Genomic DNA, 24,281 nt, shown 5'->3' with positions numbered 1-24,281 from the left:
AAATCAGCTAAGAGTATTATTTATAATTAATTTAATGGATCTTTGAGACAAGTTTTTAAGAGCATATTTGCATCTCTACTAGATTCAGACTTCTTTTCATCACGTTGCTTTAACTGTTACATGGGAATGTGAATGAAGTTACTGCTCAAAAAGGAAACCTACATAAGACGGAGCAAAATCTGAACTAAACCAAATACAGTGTTAAACATTAGAAGATCATCATTCTCTTGCTGCCAGTTATCACATTTTTTTTAAAGTTTTGCTAATGTCTAATTTTTTATACCACAAACATTTCCTGATATTCTTCAGTTGTCCACCCAGTACTTTCTTTTATCACAAGGAAAAACAGTTAAGCAAAACCTATTGACACAATAAGTTTGTTAGACATCATATTCAGTATACAGCTTCTGTAAATCACACCTCTCCACTGGAAAGGAGATGTGTTTTATTATTTGTCCCCTGCAGTTAATAATATTGCTCATTGATCTTAATCAGGATTCAGCTACCTCTTAGAGTTGTTTTCATTTACATTATTTTCTTCATTATGTATATTTTTTACCATAATGCTCTATTCCATTTACATACCACAATTTGTGGGTACAACCAACGGGCACATACTTTGTAGTTTTGGGTTTTTTTTTTCACTATGACGAAAAGGGGCTGCTATTTATATTTTGGTATGGCCAATGACTACATTTCAAAACTTTATTTAGTACCTACTCTGCTTTGGTCAGCACAAAGTTGGATAGTGTTTCATGACCTTGAAAATTTGTTAATTGTGAATAAAAGTATGAGCTATTTGGTGAAGTATATGGACAAGAATATGGAAGCATGCAAAAAAATCTATTTTTTAGTTCAGCTGAAATTACTAAGAAAAAATGTGTTTTCTAACCTAGTCCCTTTGGACTTTTCCTTATTTTAATACATGTGAGAGGCTCAAAATAAAAAAATTTTTTTAGGGAAATGGATTAAGGATGTAATCAAACCTTGAACAAAGAGTACCTCTTGTTTTAAGGTCTTAGCTTTCACCCAACCTAAGCACAGATGATACAAAGACGAAAATGGAAAAAGGTCCCTAGCCTTAAAAAGCCTATATTCTTCTGGAATTGCCCAATGTTGAACAGCCAGTAAACGGCAAAGACAAGATTGAATTTGGATCTTTTCATGCTAAATTCAGTGCACTTTATGACACTGCATCTTTCTCCTTCCTTGACTACTCACATGTGTGGTGATCTTTTTCCTTCTGTGAATCTGAACCACTCATTTGTCACTCAATTATCTTTTGCCTTTTGAATATTTCATTCAGTTTTTGGTACCATATTTTTAAGAGGAACATTGATAACTAGAGTGCTTAACTGAAAGGATTGGAGATCATGTTATATGAAGAACTGAGGTAATTTTCCTTAGAGACAAGATGACTAATTAGAGATGCTTTTCTTCATTTTTGTTTGGTTTTTATGCCCTAATGCATGGTCAGTTTTGGTGAAGGTGCCATATATAGCTGAGAAAAAGGTATACTTCTTTTTATTCCCATTCAGTTTTCTCCATAGGTCTATTATATCCAACTTTTCTAAAATCCCATCCATTCCCTTAACTTCTTTCTTATTTCTTTTATGGTTAGATTTATCTAGTTCTGAGAAGAGAAAGTTGAGGCTCCCCACTAGTACAGTTTTTAAAATTTTATTCATTTTATTCTGAACTTAAGAAATAAAGCAAGCATTTCCACAACAAAGTGAGATAGAAAAACAGGGGATTGCACCTGAAATTTCAGATCCATTATGTATAAAATGCTATTCCTTTCAAATATACAACAAAATTATCATGTGCCTTTTTTCCCTTCCCCTACCCCAAAACCACCATTAGATGCAAATGTGTATTTGTATGTGTATCTATATAGCCATACACACACATATATACATATAAATACACATACAAATACATATATATGTACATACACACACATATATATGTCAATTCTTTTTCTGGATTCAAACAGCATCTTCCATCATAGAATCCTTGCAGTTAATTTGGCTATTATAATAGAATGACTTGGTTGCTCAAAGTTGTTTTTAAAACAATACTGCTGTTACTGTATTGTCTTGCTTCTGCTCATTTTGTTCTTCATTATTTCATGGAGGTCTCTCCATGCTTTTCAAAAATCATCGAGCTTATCATTTCTTATAGCAATGTTCCATCGTGAACATATATCAAAATCTGTTTAGCCATTCCCCAACTGATGGGCATACCTGCCTTCTTTGCCACCACGAAGAAAACTGCTATAAATATTTTAGAACAGCTTTTCCGGTGGTGAAGATCTCCCCGCGCCAACATGCCTCTTGCGAAAGACCTCCTGCACCCCTCTCCCGAGGAGGAGAAGCGGAAACACAAGAAGAAGCGCCTGGTGCAGAGTCCCAACTCGTATTTCATGGACGTGAAGTGCCGAGGGTGCTACAAAATCACCACTGTCTTCAGCCACGCGCAAACGGTGGTCCTCTGTGTCGGGTGCTCCACTGTGCTCTGTCAGCCTACTGGAGGCAAGGCCAGACTTACAGAAGGATGCTCCTTCAGACGGAAGCAGCACTAACGACTGAATCAAGATGAATGAGGAACTGTAAAGAATAAAACAAATTTGATACAATTTAAAAAAAATATTTTAGAACATGTACATCTTTTTTCCATTTTCCCTAATTATCATGGGAAACAGACCTAATAGTGGTACGGCTGAGCCAAAGGGTATAGGCAGTTTAATAGCTCTTTGGGCCTAATTCCAAATCTCTCTCCAAAATGGTTGGATCAGCTCAGATCCACCAACAATAGATTAAAGTCCCAGTTTTTCACTTCCCCACTGTATCAGGAGGGCAGAGTTTATAATCTCAAAGAGGATCATAAACATGTCTGAAAGGTTCGGAACCGCCGGATATAAGAAACTCTCAAAGTAGAAGGCAGAAGAATCAAAACATTTATTTAGGCTCCACAGTAACCAACCCATGAACCAGAAGCCCCATTTTGATATGTTGATCAAAATCTTCCAGGCCCAATAAGTACGCCTTGCAAGAGTAACCAGGAGGCTACAGAGAAGCATGATTGCGTAAAGCAAAATCATGCTTCCCCCTCGATGGTAATAAGATTACCCACTGGCCTGAAGTCTTTGTTCAGCTTCCTCCCGTAGATCAGCTCTGCTACTGGCAGCTCCTGCTTCAGCTGTGTTTGTAACTGTGGCTGTAACTGACGTAACTGTCGTAACTGCCTCTGTAACTGCCTCTGGCTCCAACTGTCGCTGTAACTGTCGCTGTAATGGCCTGAAGTCTTTGTTCAGCTTTCTCCCGTAGGTTAGCTCTGCTACTGGCAGCTCCTGCTTCAGCTATGTCTGTGGCTGAGGCTGTAACTGACGTAACTGCCGTAACTGTCGCTGACTCCAACCGGAAAAGGAAAAAAGAAGTCTTCAAGCTGTCCTCTCCCCTCTTATAGGGTTTTTGACATCATCAAGCTCCGCCCTAATGACCAGGGCCGATTGGTTCCTGAGTTGGCCCCTCCCCCTAGCATAGACATTAACACCTCCCCTCAGCCAGCCCCACGACTCCCCACACAGGAAGCCGTCTGCCTCCCGGCATGCTCCCCGGGCCTCCTGCCCCGGAAGAGCAAGCCACAGCGTCCAGAGGCTCAATGAGGCAAGCTGAGCCATTCAAAGAAAACAAAAGCCATTATGGCTACACTCCACCCCTTGTTATAGGATACATAATCTAATCAGCCATGTATCCTAGAACATACATTGTGATCCAATTACAAAGGAAACTAAAACATATCATTCATTATAAAGCAAAACATATCATTCAGTGACATTCCCAAACATTGGTTAACGATTCAAATGCGATCCACCCCTAGATCCCAGCAAGATAATCTCTTCAATCAATCATCCCCAAAATAATTATTAATAATTCAAATGTCCACCCCTAAATCCTTGTATCCATTACATAGGATCAATAATATCATAACAATAAAACAACACAGCAAGGATAACACAAAATAAGTAAACAGAACACTATCATCATTTCCACCCCCCTTGAACGATTGGGGCTCAAAATCTTGGGGTGAGGGGTGAAGGTCTCATTTTCCATAGCTTCTTCATGCTGAAATTGGATGTAGAGATGGCCCTGCCCCCAAAAAGTCCCATTCCAGAGGTCATTTCTTTAACGAGCTGGCAGGAATTCCAAGAATGCTACATGCTTAGGCAGTCACCGGAAAGTGCAGGGTGCTTAAGCCTGAAGGAAACAAAACTAGCAACAAGGTTAGCCAAAACAAAGGACAAAAAGAATAGTCTGTGAATCTATTATTATAACTTATTCACGGTAAAATATATGGTTCAGGGGTACGATTTGGTAATTATTTTCCCCTGAATAAACAACTGTTACAGTGTTGTCCTTCCCATGGGCTATAACTTCTGCAGCCTTTGGAATATCATCTGGCTTCCGTTTTACCCATACCTTAGCTCCTGACTTTATTCTATCAATGGAGCAAGACCCTTTTGCCCCTCTAGTAGTTATTTTGGGAGGAGGGTCAGTTTTCACAAAGGGTATTTTTTCACAGGGGATAATAATGACTTGAACCATCCTATCATTTCTACAAAATTGTACAGGTTTTTTACCCATATTCTGGAGTGTCACAACAATTTCTTTTTGATAATTAGAATCTATCACTCCAGCCAATACATGTATTCCTTGAGCCGCTAATCCTGGTTTAGGTAATATCCATCCAAGATGATTCTTGGGGATTCTCATACATACTCCAGTAGGGGTTTTTCTTATCTCTTTCCTATTTAACCTAAAATTCTCTATACAATGTAAATCATATCCTGCTGAACCAGGTGTTCCTGGACTTGGTAGTGGGACATCTTCCCTCACAGTCCAAAATTCAATGTTTTGGATCTCACATGTTTGCTGTTCTCTGATCTGCAGATTTGGGGTCATCATTCTGGCTAGAGGTGTACTCCCCCCTAAGGGCCTATTATTCAAATTACGTAAGGCAATAGACAAATTATCCTTCCAATGTCGATATGAATTATTTGAGCTTAATTTTCTCAGCTGTTCTTTCAACAATCCATTCATTCTTTCAATTAGCCCAGATGCTTGTGGGTAATATGGAATATGATATATCCATTCTATATTATTCAACACACAATATCTTTTCACTTCTTTGCCCTTGAAATGTGACCCATTGTCACTTTGAATCTGCATTGGGGTTCCATAATATAAACTTACAATATCTAGAGTTTTACAGGTGTTTTTCTGAGTTGCGTCTTTATAAGGACAAGCCACTAGTACACCTGAATAGGTGTCAACACACGTACATACATATTTACATCCTTTATCCTGGGGTAGTGGGCCAATATAATCTATCTGCCAAATTTGGGCTGGAACTTTTCCCCTTGCTATTTCTCCAGTAACTATCCTAGGAAGAGTTCGTTCTTTTTCTAATTGGCATATACAACACTCCTCTGTTATTTGTTTTAACAACGCATGAGAAATACTGATACCTCGATCCTGTGCCCATCGATGGGTGGCCTGGACCCCTAAATGGCCAGCAGTCTGGTGGACCCATCTTGCTAAGGCTGGGTCATCAGTTGGAGTCGGAGTAGGGACAATACATTCAGTAGCAATCTTTGCTAGTCGATCCGCATGTGCATTGTACTCACGTTCTGGTGTGGTCAGGGTTGCATGAGCATCAACATGAAAAACTGACAGATCTGTAACCAAAGACATGTCCCATATATTTTCCCATAACTCTTTACCCCAAACTTGTTTGCCATGAATCTCCCAATTCTGATTCTTCCATATAGGCATCCACGTAGCTAAATCGAATTATTTAATATTTCGAAATCCAATGGGGTTTCCCCGCACAGGTTCGAATCCTGTTCGTGACGCCAAATGTATCAGGAGGGCAGAGTTTATAATCTCAAAGAGGATCATAAACATGTCTGAAAGGTTCGGAACCGCCGGATATAAGAAACTCTCAAAGTAGAAGGCAGAAGAATCAAAACATTTATTTAGGCTCCACAGTAACCAACCCATGAACCAGAAGCCCCATTTTGATATGTTGATCAAAATCTTCCAGGCCCAATAAGTACGCCTTGCAAGAGTAACCAGGAGGCTACAGAGAAGCATGATTGCGTAAAGCAAAATCATGCTTCCCCCTCGATGGTAATAAGATTACCCACTGGCCTGAAGTCTTTGTTCAGCTTCCTCCCGTAGATCAGCTCTGCTACTGGCAGCTCCTGCTTCAGCTGTGTTTGTAACTGTGGCTGTAACTGACGTAACTGTCGTAACTGCCTCTGTAACTGCCTCTGGCTCCAACTGTCGCTGTAACTGTCGCTGTAATGGCCTGAAGTCTTTGTTCAGCTTTCTCCCGTAGGTTAGCTCTGCTACTGGCAGCTCCTGCTTCAGCTATGTCTGTGGCTGAGGCTGTAACTGACGTAACTGCCGTAACTGTCGCTGACTCCAACCGGAAAAGGAAAAAAGAAGTCTTCAAGCTGTCCTCTCCCCTCTTATAGGGTTTTTGACATCATCAAGCTCCGCCCTAATGACCAGGGCCGATTGGTTCCTGAGTTGGCCCCTCCCCCTAGCATAGACATTAACACCTCCCCTCAGCCAGCCCCACGACTCCCCACACAGGAAGCCGTCTGCCTCCCGGCATGCTCCCCGGGCCTCCTGCCCCGGAAGAGCAAGCCACAGCGTCCAGAGGCTCAATGAGGCAAGCTGAGCCATTCAAAGAAAACAAAAGCCATTATGGCTACACCCACCAACTTTTGTCACTTTCTGCTTCTATCATTTTAGCCAATCTGATATGTGTAAAACGATATCTCAAAGTTTTTTAGTTTGCATTATTCTAATTAATAATGATTTAGAGCATTGTTTTCATATGACTATGAATTGTTTTGATTTCTTTATTGGAAAACTCCCTTTTCATATATTTTGACCATATATCAATTGGGGAATGACTTGCATTCTTATGGATTTGACATAGTCCTTTATATATATGAGATAAAGGTCTGAGGAAATGTCTATAAAATTTTTTTCCCAGTTTTCTGCTTTCCTTCTGATCTTAGCTACATTTGTTTTATTTGTACAAAACCCTTTTAATTTAATGTAATGAAAATTATCCATTTTACATCTCATAACACTCTCTAACTCTTTTTTGTTCATAAATTGTTCACCTATCCATGGGTCTAATAATTAATATGTTCCATGTTATTCATCTCCCTTTATATTTAGCTCATGTGTCATCTTGACTCTATCTTGGTAAATGGTATAAGACATTGGTCTATGCCTAATTTCTTCCAGACTGATTTCCAGTTTTAAAAACAATTTTTTTTTTACCAAATAATGAATTATTATCCTAAAAACTTAAGCCTCTGCATTTGTCAAACACTAAATTACTATATTCATTTGCTGTTGTAGATTGAATATTTACTCTGTTCCACTGATCTACCTTTCTGTTTCTTAGACAGTACCATATAGTTTTGAGAATTACTGCCTTATAATATAGTTTGAGATCTGGTATTGCTAAACTCCTTCCTCTACATTTTTTCTCATTAGTTCCTTTGATATTCCTGACCTTTTGTTCTTCTAAATGAATTTTGTTATTGTTTTTTCTAGTTCCATAAAATATTTTTTGGTAACTTAATTGGGATGGCATTCAATATATAGAATAGTTTTGGTAAAATTGTCATTTTTTTATATTGGCCCTGCCTACCCTGAACAATTAATATTTCTCCATTTATTTAAATCTGATTTTATTTGTGTACAAAGTTTTTTATGGCTTTGTTCATATAGATCCTGGGTTTATTTTGGTAGGTGTATTCCCAGGTATTTTAAATGCAGTATCTCTAGATATCTCTTCCTTCAGGAACCTTTTGGTGATATATAGGAATTCTGATGATTTATGTGGGTTTACTTTATATCCTGCTACTTTGGTGAAATTATTAATGATTTCAATTAACTTTTTACTTGAGTCTTTGGGATTTTCCAAATATATCATCATATCATCTGCAAAAAGAGATAGTTTTATTACCTCATTCCTTATTCTGATTCCTTCCATTGCTTTTCCTTCTCTTATTGTGATTACTAGGATTTCCAGTACAATTTTGAATAATACTGATGATGGTGGGCATCCCTGTTTCAAACCTGATGGTTTTAGGCAAATGCTTCTTATTAATTTAAGGAAAAGTCCATTTGTGCCTATACTTTTATAGTATAGTTTCACTATTTCCTCCTATAACTCCTTTAACTATTCCTTTAAGAATTTGGATGCTCTGCTATTTGGTACATATATGTTTAGTACTGATATTACTTTACTGTCTATGGTATCTTTTAGCAATATGTAGTTTCATTGCTTATCTTGTTTAATTTGGTCTATTTTCTTCCTGCTTTGTCTGAAATCATGGTTGTTACCCCTGCCTTTTAAAAAAAAATCTCAGCTGAATTATAATAGATTCTGCTCCAGCCCCTTATTTTTACTGTGTTTGTGTCTCTCTGTCTCAAGCATGTCTCTTGTAAACAACATATTGTTAGATTCTAGTCTTTAACCATTCTCTTGTCTGCTTCCATTTTATAGATGAGTTCATCCCATTCATATTCACTTTATGATTACCATTTCCCTCCATTGTATTTGTTCGTCATTCTTGTCTCTCTCTCTGTCTCCCTCCCTTTCTCTCTCTCTCTCTCTCTCTCTCTCTCTCTCTCCCTACCTCTCTCCTTTTCCTCCTCAAAAGTCTGTTTTGCTTCTGACCACTGTCTCTCTTAATATGCCCTCCCTTCTATCAGTGTCCCTTTCTTTTATCCCCTTCCCCTCCTACTTCCCTGTAGGGTGAGATAGATTTCTATACCCAATGGAATGTGTATGTTATTCCCTCTTTGAGCCAATCCCAATGATTAAAGTATAGCCTGCTATCACCACCCATCTCTCCCTCCACTGCAAAAGTTTTTCCTTTTACACCTTTTTTATGTGAGATAATTTCCCCTTTCTTTGTCCTCCTTTCCCCTTCTTCCAGTGTATCGCTCCTTCTCACCTCCTTAATTTTTTTTAAAATCATCCTATCATAGTCAACTTACACCCATGCCCTCTTTCTATATACACTACTTCTAAATGTTGTAATAATGACAAAGTTCTTTGGAGTTACAAGTATCATCTTCCCATGTAGGAATGTAAACAGTTTAATCTTACTGAGTCCTTTATGATTTTTCTATCCTGTTTACCTTTTTGTGTTTCCCTTTAGTCTTGTATTTGAAACTCAAATTTTCTATTCAGCTCTGGATTTTTCATCAGGAATGCTTAAAAGTCCTATATTTCATTGAATATTTCATTTTTTCCCTGAAGGATTATACTCTGCTTTGCTGGGTAAGTTATTCTTGGTTGCAATCCTAGCTCCTTTGCCTGCAGAATATTATATTACAAGTCCTCAAGTCCTTTAATGTAGAAGTTGCTAAATTTTGTGTTATCCTAACTATGGCTCCATGATATTTGAATGGTTTCTTTCTGGCTGCTTGCAATATTTTCTCCTTGACCTGGGAGTTCTGGAGTTTGACTATACTACTGGGAGTTTGCATTTTGGGAACTCTTTAAGGAAGTGATCAGTGGATTCTTTTAATTTCTATTTTACTCTCAGGTTCTTGGATATCAGGGAAGTTTTCCCTGATAATTTCCTAAAATACAATATCTAAGTCATTTTTTTAAGTGTCAGATTTTTTCTTTTAATTTATGAGTCAGATTTGTCTACTCAGCTTTTTTATCATCATATTTTATTATTATTTAATATTTTAGTTTTTGACATTGATTTCCACAAGATTGAGTTACAAATTTTCTCCCCATTTTTACCCTCCCCCCCACTCAAATATGGCAAATATTCTGATTGCTCCATTCCCCAGTCAGCCCTCCATTTTGTCACCCAACTCCCCCCCATCCCCTTTCCCCTTACTTTCTTATAGGGCAAGATAGATTTCTATACCCCATTACCTGTATATCTTATTTCTCAGTGCAGGCAAAAACAACTTTTTTTGAGTGTCTGCTTTTAGAACTTTGAGTTGCAAATTCTCTCCCCTCTTCCCTCCCCACCCACCATCCCTAAGAAGGCAAGCAATTTGACATAGGCCACACATGTATCAATATGCAAAACACTTCCACAATTATCATGTTGTGAAAGACTAACTATATTTCCCTCCATCCTATCCTGTCCCCCTTTATTCAATTTTCTCCCTTGACCCTGTCCCTTTTCAAAAGTGTTTGCTTTTGATTGCCTCCTCCCCGATCTGCTCTCTCTTCCATCATCCCCCCTTTCTTAACCCCTTCCCCCTGCTTTCCTGTGAGGTTAGATACCCAATTGAGTGTGTATGTTATTTCCTCCTAAAGTCAGATCTGATGAGAGCAAGATTCACTCATTCGCCCTCACCTGCCCCCTCTTCCCTTCCAACAGAACTGCTTCTTCTTGCCATTTTTATGTGAGATAATTTACTCCATTCTATCTTTCCCTTTCTCCCTCTCTCAATATATTCCTCTCTCACCCCTTACTTTTATTTTATTTTTTAGATATCATCCCTTCATATTCAACTCACCCTGTGCGCTCTGTCTATATATACATATATACACATATACGTGCAATGTAAACAAAACAGTTCAACTTTAGTAAGCCCCTTTTGATTTCTCTTTTTTGCTTACCTTTTCATGCTTCTCTTGATTCTTGTATTTGAAAATCAGATTTTCAATTCAGCTCTGGTCTTTTCATCAAGAAAGCTTAAAAGTCCTCTATTTTGTTGAAAGCCCATATTTTGCCTTGGGGGTAGGTGACTCTTGGTTTTAGTCCTAGCTCCTTTGACCTCTGGAATATTATATTCCAAGCCCTTTGATCCCTTAATGTAAAAGCTGCTAGATCTTGTGTTATCCTGATTATGTTTCCACAGTACTCAAATTGTTTCTTTCTGGCTGCTTGCAGTATTTTCTCCTTGACCCGGGAACTCTGAAATTTGGCGACAACATTCCTAGGAGTTTTCTTTTGGGGATCTTTTTCAAGAGGCGATCGGTGGATTCTTTCAATTTCTATTTTACCCTCTGGCTCTAGAATATCAAGGCAGTTTTCCTTAATAATTTCTTGATAGATGATGTATAGGCTCTTTTTTTGATCATGGCTTTCAGGTAGTCCAATAATTTTTAAGTTATCTCTCCTGGCTCTATTTTCCAGGTCAGTGGTTTTTCCAATGAGATATTTCACATTGTCTTCCCTTTTTCATTCCTTTGGTTCTGTTTTATAATTTCTTGATTTCTCATAAAGTCACTAGCCTCCACTTGCTCCAATCTAATTTTTAAGGTGGTATTTTCTTCAGTGGTCTTTTGGACCTCCTTTTCCATTTGTCTAATTCTGCCTTTCAAGGCATTCTTCTCCTTATTGGCTTTTTGGAGGTGTTTTGCCATTTGGGTTAATGCATTTTTAAGGTGTTATTTCTTCAGTATTTTTGGGGTCTCCTTTAGCAAGCTGTTGACTCATTTTTCATGATTTTCTTCTATCACTCTCATTTCTCTCCCTAATTTTTCCTCTACTTCTCTTACTTGCTTTTCCAAATTCTTTTGGAGCTCTTTTGTGGCCTGAGACCAATTCATATTTTTCTTGGAGGCTTTTGATGTAGGCTCTTTGACTTTGTTGACTTCTTCTGGCTGTATGTTTTGATCTTCTCTGTCAACAAAAAAAGATTCTATACTCTGAGTCTGCATCTTTTTTCACTGCCTGTTCCTGTTCCCAGCCAACTAATTGACCTGTGAGCTTTTTGTCAGGGTATGGTTGCTTGTGGAGTAGAGAGTACTTTGTTCCAAGCTTTAGGGGCTGTGCTTCTGTTTTCAGAGCTACTTCTACACAGCAAGTTCTGCCGTAGCAGCACTCCTCCTCCCCCAAGAACCTCCAACCAGGACCTCAACCCAGATCCAAGCAGGGCAAAGCTGCCTCTGTGCCAGCAAAGCACTCCTTGCACTTCTGCTCCTCTCCGCTGCTTAATTCTTCCCACTATGTGAGCCAGGGACTCCAAAAGCAGCTGACACTGGAGCTCTGAAAGCAGCCACTGGAGCTTCCTGCTGTTGCCACTGCTACTGCTGGGTCACCTCTGCTGCCCCCAGGGCTGCAGCCAGACTGCTTTCATCCCAATTCAGCAGTTTTCCCACTAACCTGCTCCGTGGTCTTTGGCATTTATAGGTTGAGAAGTCTGGTAACTGCCACAGCTCAGTGTTTCATGGCCTTAAGGCCTACTCTGCCTGCCCATCTCCTGGTCTGGTCTGTCTTAGTGCAGCCCACACTGGGATGCGCTCCACTCCCAGCATGGTACGATAGACCTTTCCCAGTGACCATCCCGGCTGTCTTGGGCTGGAAACTTGCTTCCCTCTGCTATTTCGTGGGTTCTGCAGCTCTAGAATTTGTTCAGAGCCATTTTTACAGGTGTTTGGAGGGATTTGGGGGAGAGCTTAAGTGAGTCCCTGCTTTCCCCTAAGCCCTTTTTTGATCATAGGTAGTCCAATAATTCTTAAATTATCTCTCTTGGATCTATTTTTCAGGTCAGTTGCTTTTCAATGAGCTATTTGGAATTTTCTTCTATTTTTTCATTCTTTTGACTTTGTCTTATTGTTTCTTGATATATCATGGAGTCATTGCTTCCACTTGCCCAATTCTAATTTTCAAAGAATTGTTTTCTTCAGTGAATTTTTGTACCTCTTTTTTCCATTTGGCCAATTCTGATTTTTAAAGGAGTTCCTCTCTTCAGTGGATTTTCATGTCTCTTTTACCATTAGGCCAATTCTACTTTTAAGATATTATTTTCTTCAATATTTTTTGTGCCTCTTTTACTGAGCTGTTGACTCTCTTTTCATAATTTTTTGTATCACTCTCATTTCTTTTCCCAATTTTTCTCTACCTCTCTTATTTGATTTTTAAAATCCTTAAATCACTATTGATCAAAGAAATGCAAATAAAACAACTCTGATGCACAACCTCACACCTATCAGAGTGACTGTGGCAAAAAAGAAAAATGTTGGATGTTGGAGGGTATGTGGGAAAATTGGGACACTAATGCACTGTTAGTGGAGTTGTAAACTGATCCTGTCATTCTGGAGAGGAATTTGGAACTATATCCAAAGGGCTATAAAACTGTGCATACCCTTTGACCCAGTAATACCACTGCTAGGTCTATATCGCAAAGACATCCAAAAAAAAAATAAGGAAAAGGACCTATTTGTACAACAATACTTATAGCAACTCTTTTTGTGGTGGCTAAGAATTGGAAATCAAAGGTATGCCCATCAAATGAGGAATGGCTAAACAAGCTGTGGTTTATGATTGTAATGGAATATTATTGTGCTATAAGAAATGACAAGCAGGATTATTTCAGAAAACTTGGAAAGACTTAAATGAATTGATGCATAGTGAAGTGAACAGAACTAGGAGGATGTTGTACACAGTAAAAGCAATATTGTTCAATGAAGAACTGTGAATGACTTAGCTATTCTGAGCAACACAATGATCCAAGACAATCCCAAAGGACTAATGACGAAGTATACTATCTGCCTTCAGAGAAAAAACTGATATTAATTGAATACAGACTGAAGCACAGCATTTTTCACTTTCTTTCATTTTTTTTCTTTTATCTAAGTGTTCTTATACAAAATGACTAATATGGAAGTGTTTTACATAATTGCAAATATATAACATATCTGATTGCTTACCATCTCAAGGAAGGGGCATGGGAGGGAGTAAAGCAGGGATAGAGTTTGGAACTCAAAATTTTAAATAAAATGTAAAAATAAAACAAAATCCTTTTTGAGCCTTTTTAGGAATTCTTGTTGGATTTGTGTCCAATTCACATTTTTTCTTTGAGGTTTTCCTTATAGCTATTTTGACATTGTGTTTTAACAATCCAGCTAGCAGCTCCTGTGGGGGCATAAGATCCCCCCACAGCCAGCACCCAGGAGGCTGCCGGCACCCAGGAGGCTGCCGGGAAAGCACAGTTTCTTTTTATCTGCTTAAACAAGGAAAGCACGGTGAAGGGGCTGACCAGCTTACTTTAATCCAGCATTCAGTTAGCATTCAGTTAGTTCAGGGGAGCAAAGAGGCAAGCATCAAGAGACAGACCAAATACAGATTCATTCACCTACTTCAGGGGAAAAAGCCAGCACCCTGAGGTTCAGAACATTCATTTAGTTCGGGGGAAACGAACCAGCATGCCAAACTTCAAAACAAAATACAAACAAATTACAAATATCAACAAACAGACCCAATACAATTCATAGTTACCAACATCTGGGCCCAGCCCGAGAGCAAGGACTGGCCCAGAGTCACGCTTGTCGCTGCTCCCACACCAACTGGAAAAGGAAAAAAGAAGGGCTCTTCAAGCTGTCCTCTCCCCTCTTATAGAGTTTTTGACATCATCAAGCGCCGCCTGAATGACTGGGCCGATTGGTTCTTGAGTTGGTCCCTTCCCCTAGGTTAACACCCAATAAGGCATGGCTCTGGAGTCAACACCTCCCCTCAGCCAGCCCCATGACTCATCACACAGGAAGTTCTCTGCTTCCAGGCATGGCCTCTGGGCTTCCTGCCCTGGAAGAGAAGCCCCAGCATCCCGCAAGGCTCAGTGAGGTAAGCTGAGTCATTCAAAGAAAACAAAGGCCATTCTGGTCATACATTGTTGTCTTCTTTTGAGTTTGTGTCTTGATATTCCCTGTCACCATATTGACTTTTTATAGTGAGGTTCTTTTTGTGTTTTGCTCTTTTTTTTCAGCCCATTTCTTGATTTTTAACTTTATGTTAAAGTTAGGCTCTGCTCCTGAGGTGGAGGGAGCACTGTCTCAAGCTTCAGGTTTTTCATGCTTCTGTTTTGAGAACTAGCTCTGGGGGTCTATAAGTTTTTGGTGCTTCCAAAGTGGTATGGTCTAAGGAGAGATGTAGTCACTGATCTCTTGGCCTGTGCTCTTCTCTTTACCCAGGAAGGGATCTTGTTCCCTCGTGGTTGCAAGTGCTAGTGCTTTTTTCTGCCTTGAAACTGAGACCAGTCTCCCTGCTCCCTTGTGAGTGATCACAAGCACTCTTCTCCACCCTGGAACTATGATGAGGGCCTCTGCTCTCCTGAGATCACAAGCACAGTGCTCCTCTTTGTCCTGGGACTGTGACCTGGAACTGTGTAAGGGCAATGCAACAAGGTCCTGTACCCAGTGCCAGCAGAGTGTCCCCTGTAATCTCCTTCTGATTACCTGTCCAGCCCCCTTACTGTCTGTGGGCTGAGGGCCTCTGAAGCTGTTGCTGCCTCTGATGCAGCCACCTCCAAGGCCTGCTGCTGGTTTGCTGGTACATGGATTGTGCTGCACTGTAATTCAGGTCTGACCACCACCTGGGTGAGCCACACTTTTCCTGTTGTCCTCCTAAGTTGTCATGGGCTGGAAAATTGTTTCACCCTGACCTGTTGTTGGTTCTGTCACTCCAGAATTCAGCCTGAGGCATTATTTTAAAAGTTGTTTGGAGGGGAATGTTAGAAGAGTTCAGGTAAGTTCCTCCTTTTAATCCGCTATCTTGGCTGTACGACCTCCAAAGTTAATTTATAAAAGCTAACATTAGCTATATCCATCATGAATGAGCATGTTCATCCACAATACTTGACAGAAAGTATAAAAACATTTCAGGACCTAAACAGAGCAGCATATATGGCAGCTACTGCCATAGTAAGAACCATAGTGGAAAGGTAATATCAAACAATAATTCTAAGGACAGGCATCAAACACCACTATGGCAGAAAATGACATGTGAGAATTATTGTAAATTTGGGGGAAGGGATTGGAAGATTACATCAATATCTAGCTAGTATAGTCTATCAAAACTTGAATGCAGTATTTCTGGGTTAAGGGCAAACAAAAATATATATACTCAAAAGAGTCTGGAAAACAAAAGCACATAAGAAACTCTACATACTTTCAATCAGCAATTAAAAACAAAATTCAAAAGGCTAAGGCAATACAGGAAGTCAAAGCAGTTTCAAAAAAAGAAGAAAATCGTTCAATATCATAAAAAAACAACTTTACTATAGTAACATGGAAATCAGAGGCAACCAAGAACTCCCAAGGAAAGAGGAAAGGAAAAATTTCTGATTGTCTATATGGTTGCAAGAAGTCCAACACAGCAAAACACAAGTTGAATCAAATGAGGAGCAGAAAGTTTGTGGATCATTAATATAATGAACAACAGAACAGTTATATTAAGGGAGGTGACTGAAACTCTAACTTCTCTGAAAAACTGAACCAATTATGTCTTTTTGTATCAATTGGAGAGGAAAGAAGACACTGAAAGGAATCAGTTGTTGCTTCTAGTCCTACTGTCAATGCAGGAGTCATACACAGTAAAATGGTGAATTCCAAATGGAGTCAGCTATATCCTCCCCAAAAATCTACTTTTAAACTAAGGAAAGATAAGTAACAAGATATCTAAAAAAATTGCAAACATGTCTAAATAAATATTGTAAGATAAAAGAAATTGAACCAATATCTGATGAAGCATAGGACCCCATGAATTCCCAGGAGAACATGGAAGCTCAACAGGATATTCCAGAAAATTTCAAGAGAGAAATCAGAATTTTGAAAGTTTGATGGAATTTATGGCCAGAACAGAAGAAAAAACCAGTAGAACAGACAAACCCAAATCCACAGTGGCAAGTCTTTCCAAGAAGAGAAAGAAAAGAGCAACAGATTGTGAATATGAAGTGAAGGACAATCTGGAAGCAAAAAGCAATAACATTAAAAGAACACATGATCTCCCATTGATCTTGAAGATAGGATGCACAGAGACAATTTAAATACCATAATGCAAGTAATATAAGAAAATTGCCCAGAAGTTCTGAATGCAGAAAACTTAGCACTAATCAAAAGAATCTACAGAGTACCTCTAGAACTAAGTATGGATTCCAATTAAACCTGTCAAACCAAAATATATTAATTATTTTGTGAATATTAATGACCTCATGCTGTGTCTCCACCAAAAAAAAACCAATAAAACTCCATCTCATGAAATCATTTTCCAATGATGTAAAAACATCTCAAAATGTCATTTGGATTCAATAAGTATAAAATTATTGGCATATACCAGAGAAATATAGAGACTGAAGGATCTGAGCTGGATGCCAGAAGGCACACTGAACCAATAGTTGAAGCTGATACCTACAAGTACTTTGGGCCTCCTACTTGCAAGGCAAGATAACAAGAAAAGATAACAAGAAAAAGACTATGATTGAATTCACATAGAGGCTTACTGACATCCTGGAATCAAAGTTTAATGAGGAAAACACATTTAAAACAATCAATATCTATATAATACCAGTCTTAAATGTATACTCTCAGGTCTATAAAATGGACCATAACAGATTTGAAAAGTATTCTTACTAAACCCCATAAAGGGTCTATCAACTTAAGGTAGCTACAGAAAGATTAACACTTTCTTGAGAAAAAATGATGACAATTGATAAATATACTTAGAACCTACAAAAAACTTTCAAAAAAAGAAGACATCATAACATTGAGCAGTACCAAAGGCTGTAACAGGTACTTGTCATTGGATTTATTGAATATAATTGGTTTGACTCTAGATGGAGCCTGTGAAACAGCTAAGATCCCAGAGTGAAATTAAAAGTCCTCCGTGGGTGACATCTACAAGAATTTACCCAACAGTATTTTGACAAATATGTTTCAAAAAATGACTGAGTCATGATGATTGTATGTGTGCATTTGCACACGTGGACATGTATGTGGAGAACTGGTTAAATTTATGATGCTACTTCAAGATCATTGGCACCAGACACTACAGAAAAGGTACCCTTAAGGAGCTCAGACTCAGCAATCTTCATCGATTATTCAAGGAAATACAAAAACTGTGCAGTAAATCACCGCAGACTAAAATAATTTAGCACCTATTGAAGACCTTTCAAGACATGCCTTGGGGACTAGAATTATATCTTAGAAGTTCACTAACTCTCATGAACAGAGATGACAAATGTCTGTGCTATAAATACAGACCTCAAAATATCCTGGAGAACTCAAACAAACAAAGAAACAAACTATTATAATGACATACATAAAACTGATCCATAAAAATTTAGAACAATTTTTAAAATAATTGTTGCCATCCCAAATGCTGATAATCTCCAAACTAAATGGGAAAAATGTGGGAACAGGATGAGGTTTATATCATCCCTATTTTCCTGCCTGCTACTGAGGTTGTATCAAGGATATTTTCAGTGAGCCTACAAAAGATAAGCTTATAAGATAATGCTTCTATTTAACTACAGAGAGCTGTTATTTTATTCACCTGTTCAATAATCCAAAGAAATATGAAAGAATAATAGCAGTATAATAACAATAATATAATAATAGCAGTATGCAATTTGTCTCAGGACTGTTTCCATCTGAACCTCACTGAAAAAAATGAGATAAATGAGATAATGATGATGATGGGGAGAAGGTGGAGAAGGAACATGTGATAATGTCAATTTGGACATCTGCTCTAGGTAGCCTCTTGTGCTTGGTAGCTGTACTTGTCCAAAAAAAAAAAGGAACTTTCTGATTTATCCTAAAAACCTAGCGAAGCAGGTTGCTCCAGGGCAAAAATATTTAGTTTTCAATGCCTCATGGATTAGAGCAATAGTTTTCAATGTGAGTTCCATGGACCTCTTGGGATCCACAAAGAATTCCTAGGACTTCCTTGAAATAAAATACGGTCATGTTTGAATATATTAAATTTATATGTGTCATCTTCCCAGCAGTTTACTCCATGAACACTGCATTAGGGATCAGGATAAAGGTATGAAAAATAGTTGCAAAATCTTGACCCACCTTAAAATGTTTGAAAACTACTGACCCAGAAAGAGGGAACACAAAGGCATGCTCCCACTAGGAAAATAAATAACTGCGTCAAAGCTGCCCAATCTCTTCAAAGACTCACCTTGCTAATCTGCCAACCCAGTAATTTTCATTACAATTTTGGCAGTCTTTCTCTAACTCTTATCAGAGATTTAAGAGCACAGAGCCAGATTCAGGTCTCATATTGCTAAGTCTTGTTATCTTTGCAAAATACACATTGTACATTCAGTGGCACAGTGCAAAGCACAATCATGAATAATTTAAACTAAACTATCCTTGTCACAATAAATGAGCAAAGCACATTTTGTTCCTTGTCTCCTTACATTTTCTCATTTTTTTCATGCTTTTCTTACTTGACAGTGTTAATTAAAATGTAATGAGCCACACTCTTATTATAGCATTCTACTGTTCATGTATTGATTTTTTTTTGTATGTGTGCATGTTTTGTGTGGCTAAAGCATTTGCCTTAATGCTAAAGATTCATTATGTTTTAATGTGCCCTTGAAATATGATGCAGTCTAGGAAAAAACATAATACACATATATGTATATATATATTATATATATAATTGAAGTATATATTTTAAATTAAATCACATTGTTTCTCCCTTCCTGGCTATAGGGAAAAAACATATCTTATAGATCCACAGGGGGTAAAAACTTATTTCTTTGGAATTATCATAATTCAACCTTTGATCCTTTCTTTGAAAAATAAGATAAAATTTTTGTAATCTTGTATCTTTTACTGAGGGGAAAGGAATAAGTATTTATTACGCACCTGTTGTATGCCAGGTGTCAGCTATGCTGAGCGCCCTAAAGATATTATATAATTTGATCATCACAACAACCCTAGGAGGTGGGTGGTATTATCACCCCTGTTTTACAGTTGAGGAAACTGAGACAGACAGATCAAGTGACTTGCCCAGATTCGCTCTGTTAGTAATTTTTCGAAGCTAAATTTGAACTCATGTCTTGACTCCATTGTGCCACCTAACTGCCTAGGTTTTAATTATTCTTTTACTTTTTAAATGACTTGTTTTGACCTCCACAGCATCTCTCATATCAGTCCCCTTCTCTCTATTTACACAGCCACCACTTTAGTCCATCCAATAACCTCCTGATTGATCCCTTGACTCAAATCTCTCCCTTCATTCCTCCATACAGCTGCCAAAATGATTTCCTAAAGCTCAGTTCTTCCGTGCTACCTGCTCCACCACCTGCTTAATAAACCCTCTTGGTGCCCTGTAGGGTATCACTGATCCTTCTAGGATCAGTTATGAACTCTTATGTTTCACAGATAAGCCTTTTACCTAGCCCCCAAATAACTTTCCAGTCTTATCATACCTTACTCCCTTAGCACATTATATAGTCCTCCAAACTGGATTTCTTATTTTCTTTCATCCACGAGGATGGAGATTCCATCTCCTATTTCCATGCTTTCCCACTGGCAGTCCTCCATGCCTGGACGACATTGCTTCCTCAACCCCCACCCCCAAACTTCCTTCAAAACTCAGTTCAAGTTCCACCTTCTACCTTAAGTTTTTTCTGATTCTTCAGTTCCTAGTGCCTCTCTCCTCAAAATTCCCTTGTATTTATTTTGTATATAATTACATATGTTGTACATGTATCGAAATGTATGTATATATAGAAATGTACATATATGTATCTCTGGATAAAATGAAACTGCCAGTGGGTAAGGACTATTTCATTTTTTGCTTTCTATCTCCAGTGCTTATTATAAATGCTTAATAAAATGATTTGCCCAAGGTCAGACAGGTAGCAAGTGATAAGAGATGTAGTGCTTGAGCTCAGGTGTTCTAATTCCAAAACCAATACTTTCCCAACTGTACTACACTGCCTTTCTGAGGAATGAACTCACTCAATGCTTGGCCTGTCCCACTGCACATGGTAGTCTGAGCTACATGCATTTCATGCACTTTTTTTTGTCCATATGGTTGGCCACAATGATCTCTTTGTACATCATTGAGAAGGCCAGTGAGTGTTCTAGGATCTGATACAATCAGCACAGTGTCATCTGCAGACAGGAGCACCCACAGAACCTTACTATCAAAGGGGAGCTGTTCTTTTATTTGGACTTTGTGGAGGAAGTCCTTTGTGACTCAGGCAAAAACCTTTGATAAGCATATTTCTTTTTTAATACCTGGCTTGGTGGATTGCTGAACAGAACTATGGGATTGGGTCTGCAGGGGAATTTTGTGAGCTCTTAATATGTTTGTGGAGCACCTGAAAGCTGAAGTTCTATTTTTGCCAGTGAAATTCTTTTTTCGGAATCAACAAATAATAGATAAAAGGTAGTTGGATATTCTTTGCTCCTTTCAATCATGCGACTGTGAAGATGTGGTCTGCTGTAGAAAATCTTCTGCAAAAACTTGTTAGTTCTCATACTGTTTTTTATCAGACATACTCTTGATTTATGCAAAAAGATTCTCATAATGATTTTATAGAAATGAATATGAGTCAGTAGCTGCTAATGTCTTCTCAGATGCCTTCTTGCGGTTGCAATAGTATTCTCTGTAATCTTTTCTGTTCTTTTGGAATCTTTTTCCCTTTCAGGTATCTTAGAAACTGATGCCTGAGCACCTTTAAACTTTGGTTTAGCTGTCCTTGACTTCATGACACTTCTTAAGCTGTCATTGTCAATTATTCACAAAGTATGTATCAGATTATGAGGAGGATAGTAGCTAGCATTTTTATGCCCCTTACTGTGTGCTAAGTACTTTACAAACATCTCATCCTTCCCCCAATTTATTAATTTATTTATTTTTAGTTTTCAACATTCACTTCCATAAGTTTTAAATTTTCTTCCCCTCCCTCCCCAAGATGGCATGCAACCTGATATGGGCTCTACACATACATTCCTATTAAACACATTTTCACGTTAGTCATGTTGCAGAGAAGAATTATAATGAATGGGAGAAACCATGAGAAAGAAAACAAAACAAAACAAAAAAGAAAATAGTCTGCTTCGCTCTGCATTCTGACTCCATAGTTCTTTCTCTGGATGTGGATGGCATTTTCCATCATGAATCCTTTGGAAATGTTTTAGGTCCTTGCATTGCTGAGATGGGCTAAGTCTGTCAAAATCAGTCTTTACATACTATGACTGTTACTGTGTACAATGTTCTCCTGATTCTGCTCACTTCACTCAGCATCAGTTCATATACGTCTCTCTAGGTTTTACTCAATTCCGCCTGTTCATCATTTCTTATAGCACAATAGTATTCCGTTATATTTATATACTACAGCTTGTTCAGCCATTCACTAATTGATGGGCATCCCCTCAATTTCCAATTCTTGGCCACCATAAAGAGAGTTGCTATTTTTGTACATGTGGGTCCTTTCCCCATTTTTATGATCTCTTTGGAATACAGCCCTAGAAGTGGTATTGCTGGGTCAAAGAGTATGCACATTTTTATAGCCCTGTGGGCACAGTTCCAAACTGCTCTCCAGAATGGTTGGAACATTATCTCATTTTATTCTCACAACAATTCTAGGAAGTAGGTGCTGTTATTATCCCTATTTTATAGTTGAGAAAACGGAGGCAAACAGAGGTTAAGTGACTTACCCACAGTCACACAGCTAGTCAGTTTCTAACACTGGATTTGAACTCAGATCTTCTGATTCCAGGCCCAGTACTCTATCCACTTCACCATCTATGACGAGTGGCAGAGTCCACCTGTTGTGGTTCCATTATAAATGGCTATTGAAATGCTAACAGTTCTGTTCCACTTCGTGCCTTTGTTGTCTTACTCTTTGTTGTCTGACAGTTGCATCTGTCAGTAGTTTTGTGATGATCTGGCCTCTTTGGTTTTCACACTATTTTCTGATTTATTTTCCTCTTTATTGCTTTTTCACTGTTTTGTAAAGTAGTCATACTCACTATCATCCATTTGCCTCCTCATAATACTTTACAAATTAGCTTGTATTGTAAACTGGCAGTGACCCAGATTGCTAGATCTCTCTCCTCAGTGAGTCAGTCAAGTATTTGTTATCTGAGAAGTTCTGAGTTCTTTTGGACCTTGTGGCAATTATTCTGCATTGATTAGACTTCTCCCAGACATAGTGTTAAAGTCGATGTCTTTGGCCATTTTGTCTGCTTCTCATTTTTCATTGTTAGCAGCCTGAGCAGGTCATTTTAGAGCTGCTGAAATCACACCCAGTATCATCTCATTTTTGTCCTTTTTTTTTCTAACATAGTGCTAATTTTGACCTTTGACACATGATCCAACTAGTTGGTTATCTATCTGACTAGACCCAGATGGCCAATTCTGAAATGATTCCCAGTAACCAGTTGTTTTCTATTGGCTAAGAAATAGCCAATTTCTTTTTTTTTTTTGAGATGTTAAAGATTGCTTCTTGTCCATACTTTGATATGTACCCAGAGGAACTGGGATTGTGTCTTATTTATTCTTGTTTCCTGCATAATGCCTTAGAATAGCAATTCTCAAACTTTTTGTTCTCAAGATCCCTTTACTCTCTTAAAAATTACTGAGGACTTCCCAAATAGCTTTTGTTTATGTGGCTCATAGTAGCTATCAATAGTTATCTAAAAGGTGTGGTTCCTCCAGACATCCCTGGACCACACTTTGAGAACTGCCTTAGAATGATGCCTTGCCAATACTAGGCATTCAACAAATGTTTCTTGAAAGGTGGAAGATGTAGGCAATTCTTGATTCCTCAGGGATTGTTACTGTATTGACTCTTCTATGTCCTATTCCCTTCCCCCCACCCCCCTCCTTTGCAGACTTTTTATTTCTAAACAAAGAAGAGAGAACAATAAGATTATTCAATGGAATTTTTACAATTTTTTTTTGTAAATGGAGTCACAGCACCTTTCCTTCCCCTATAGGGTTCAAGGATATAAGTATAAGCAGATTTTTGGCTAATCCACATTTCAAAGGGTACAATTAACCGCATAAATATAAACAGATGTTATTGATGTAGTTGAAAGGTTTGTTTATTCCTGTAATAGCCAGCATGCTAAGATTTATAGACACAATATGAGGAACCAAGAATGGGAAAATCAAATCAAGACAGGTCTGAGATTGAAAGGCAGGAGTCAAACATTAAAGCTATGGGTTAGAGACTAACTAAAGAGCTAGAAAGCACCCATGAACAAGTTTAGAAAATGGTTCAAAGCACAGATGCAACAAACCAGAGAAAAGGAGATATTAAAATTGAGGCATCTTTTGCCTCAAACAAGAGGTTTCAATATTTGCTGCTTGAATGGGAGTTGGCGACTGGCTTTCTAGAGATTGACTAGTCACAGGCCTATGGGTGCAAGCTAGTGATTATGTTATAATAGAGGTTCTTAACCTGAGGTCCCATGAACTTTTTTTTGAAAAAAAAATT

The 24,281-nt window shown here is 38.3% G+C and overlaps 2 protein-coding genes across 2 annotated transcripts in view; both read left to right on the top strand.

Moving 5' to 3' along the window:
- ECT2L (epithelial cell transforming 2 like) overlaps positions 1-24,281 on the top strand; it is a 96,600-nt gene that overhangs the window by 9,255 nt on the left and 63,064 nt on the right. The gene's annotated exons all lie outside the window — the stretch shown is intronic.
- On the top strand, positions 2,324-2,643 carry LOC118857097 (40S ribosomal protein S27-like). Its single transcript, XM_036767703.1, has one exon. It carries the CDS (start codon positions 2,330-2,332, stop codon positions 2,582-2,584), a length of 255 nt encoding a protein of 84 aa, XP_036623598.1. The 5' UTR covers positions 2,324-2,329; the 3' UTR covers positions 2,585-2,643.

Source organism: Trichosurus vulpecula, chromosome 7, assembly GCF_011100635.1.
Source record: "Trichosurus vulpecula isolate mTriVul1 chromosome 7, mTriVul1.pri, whole genome shotgun sequence".
NCBI classification, from domain to species: Eukaryota; Metazoa; Chordata; class Mammalia; order Diprotodontia; family Phalangeridae; genus Trichosurus; species Trichosurus vulpecula.
This window is presented reverse-complemented; position numbering and strand designations above follow the sequence as displayed.

Coding starts and splice junctions, on each gene's coding strand:
- LOC118857097 (XM_036767703.1), top strand. CDS start 2,330: ATGCCTCTTGCGAAAGACCTCCTGCACCCCTCTCCCGAGGAGGAGAAG.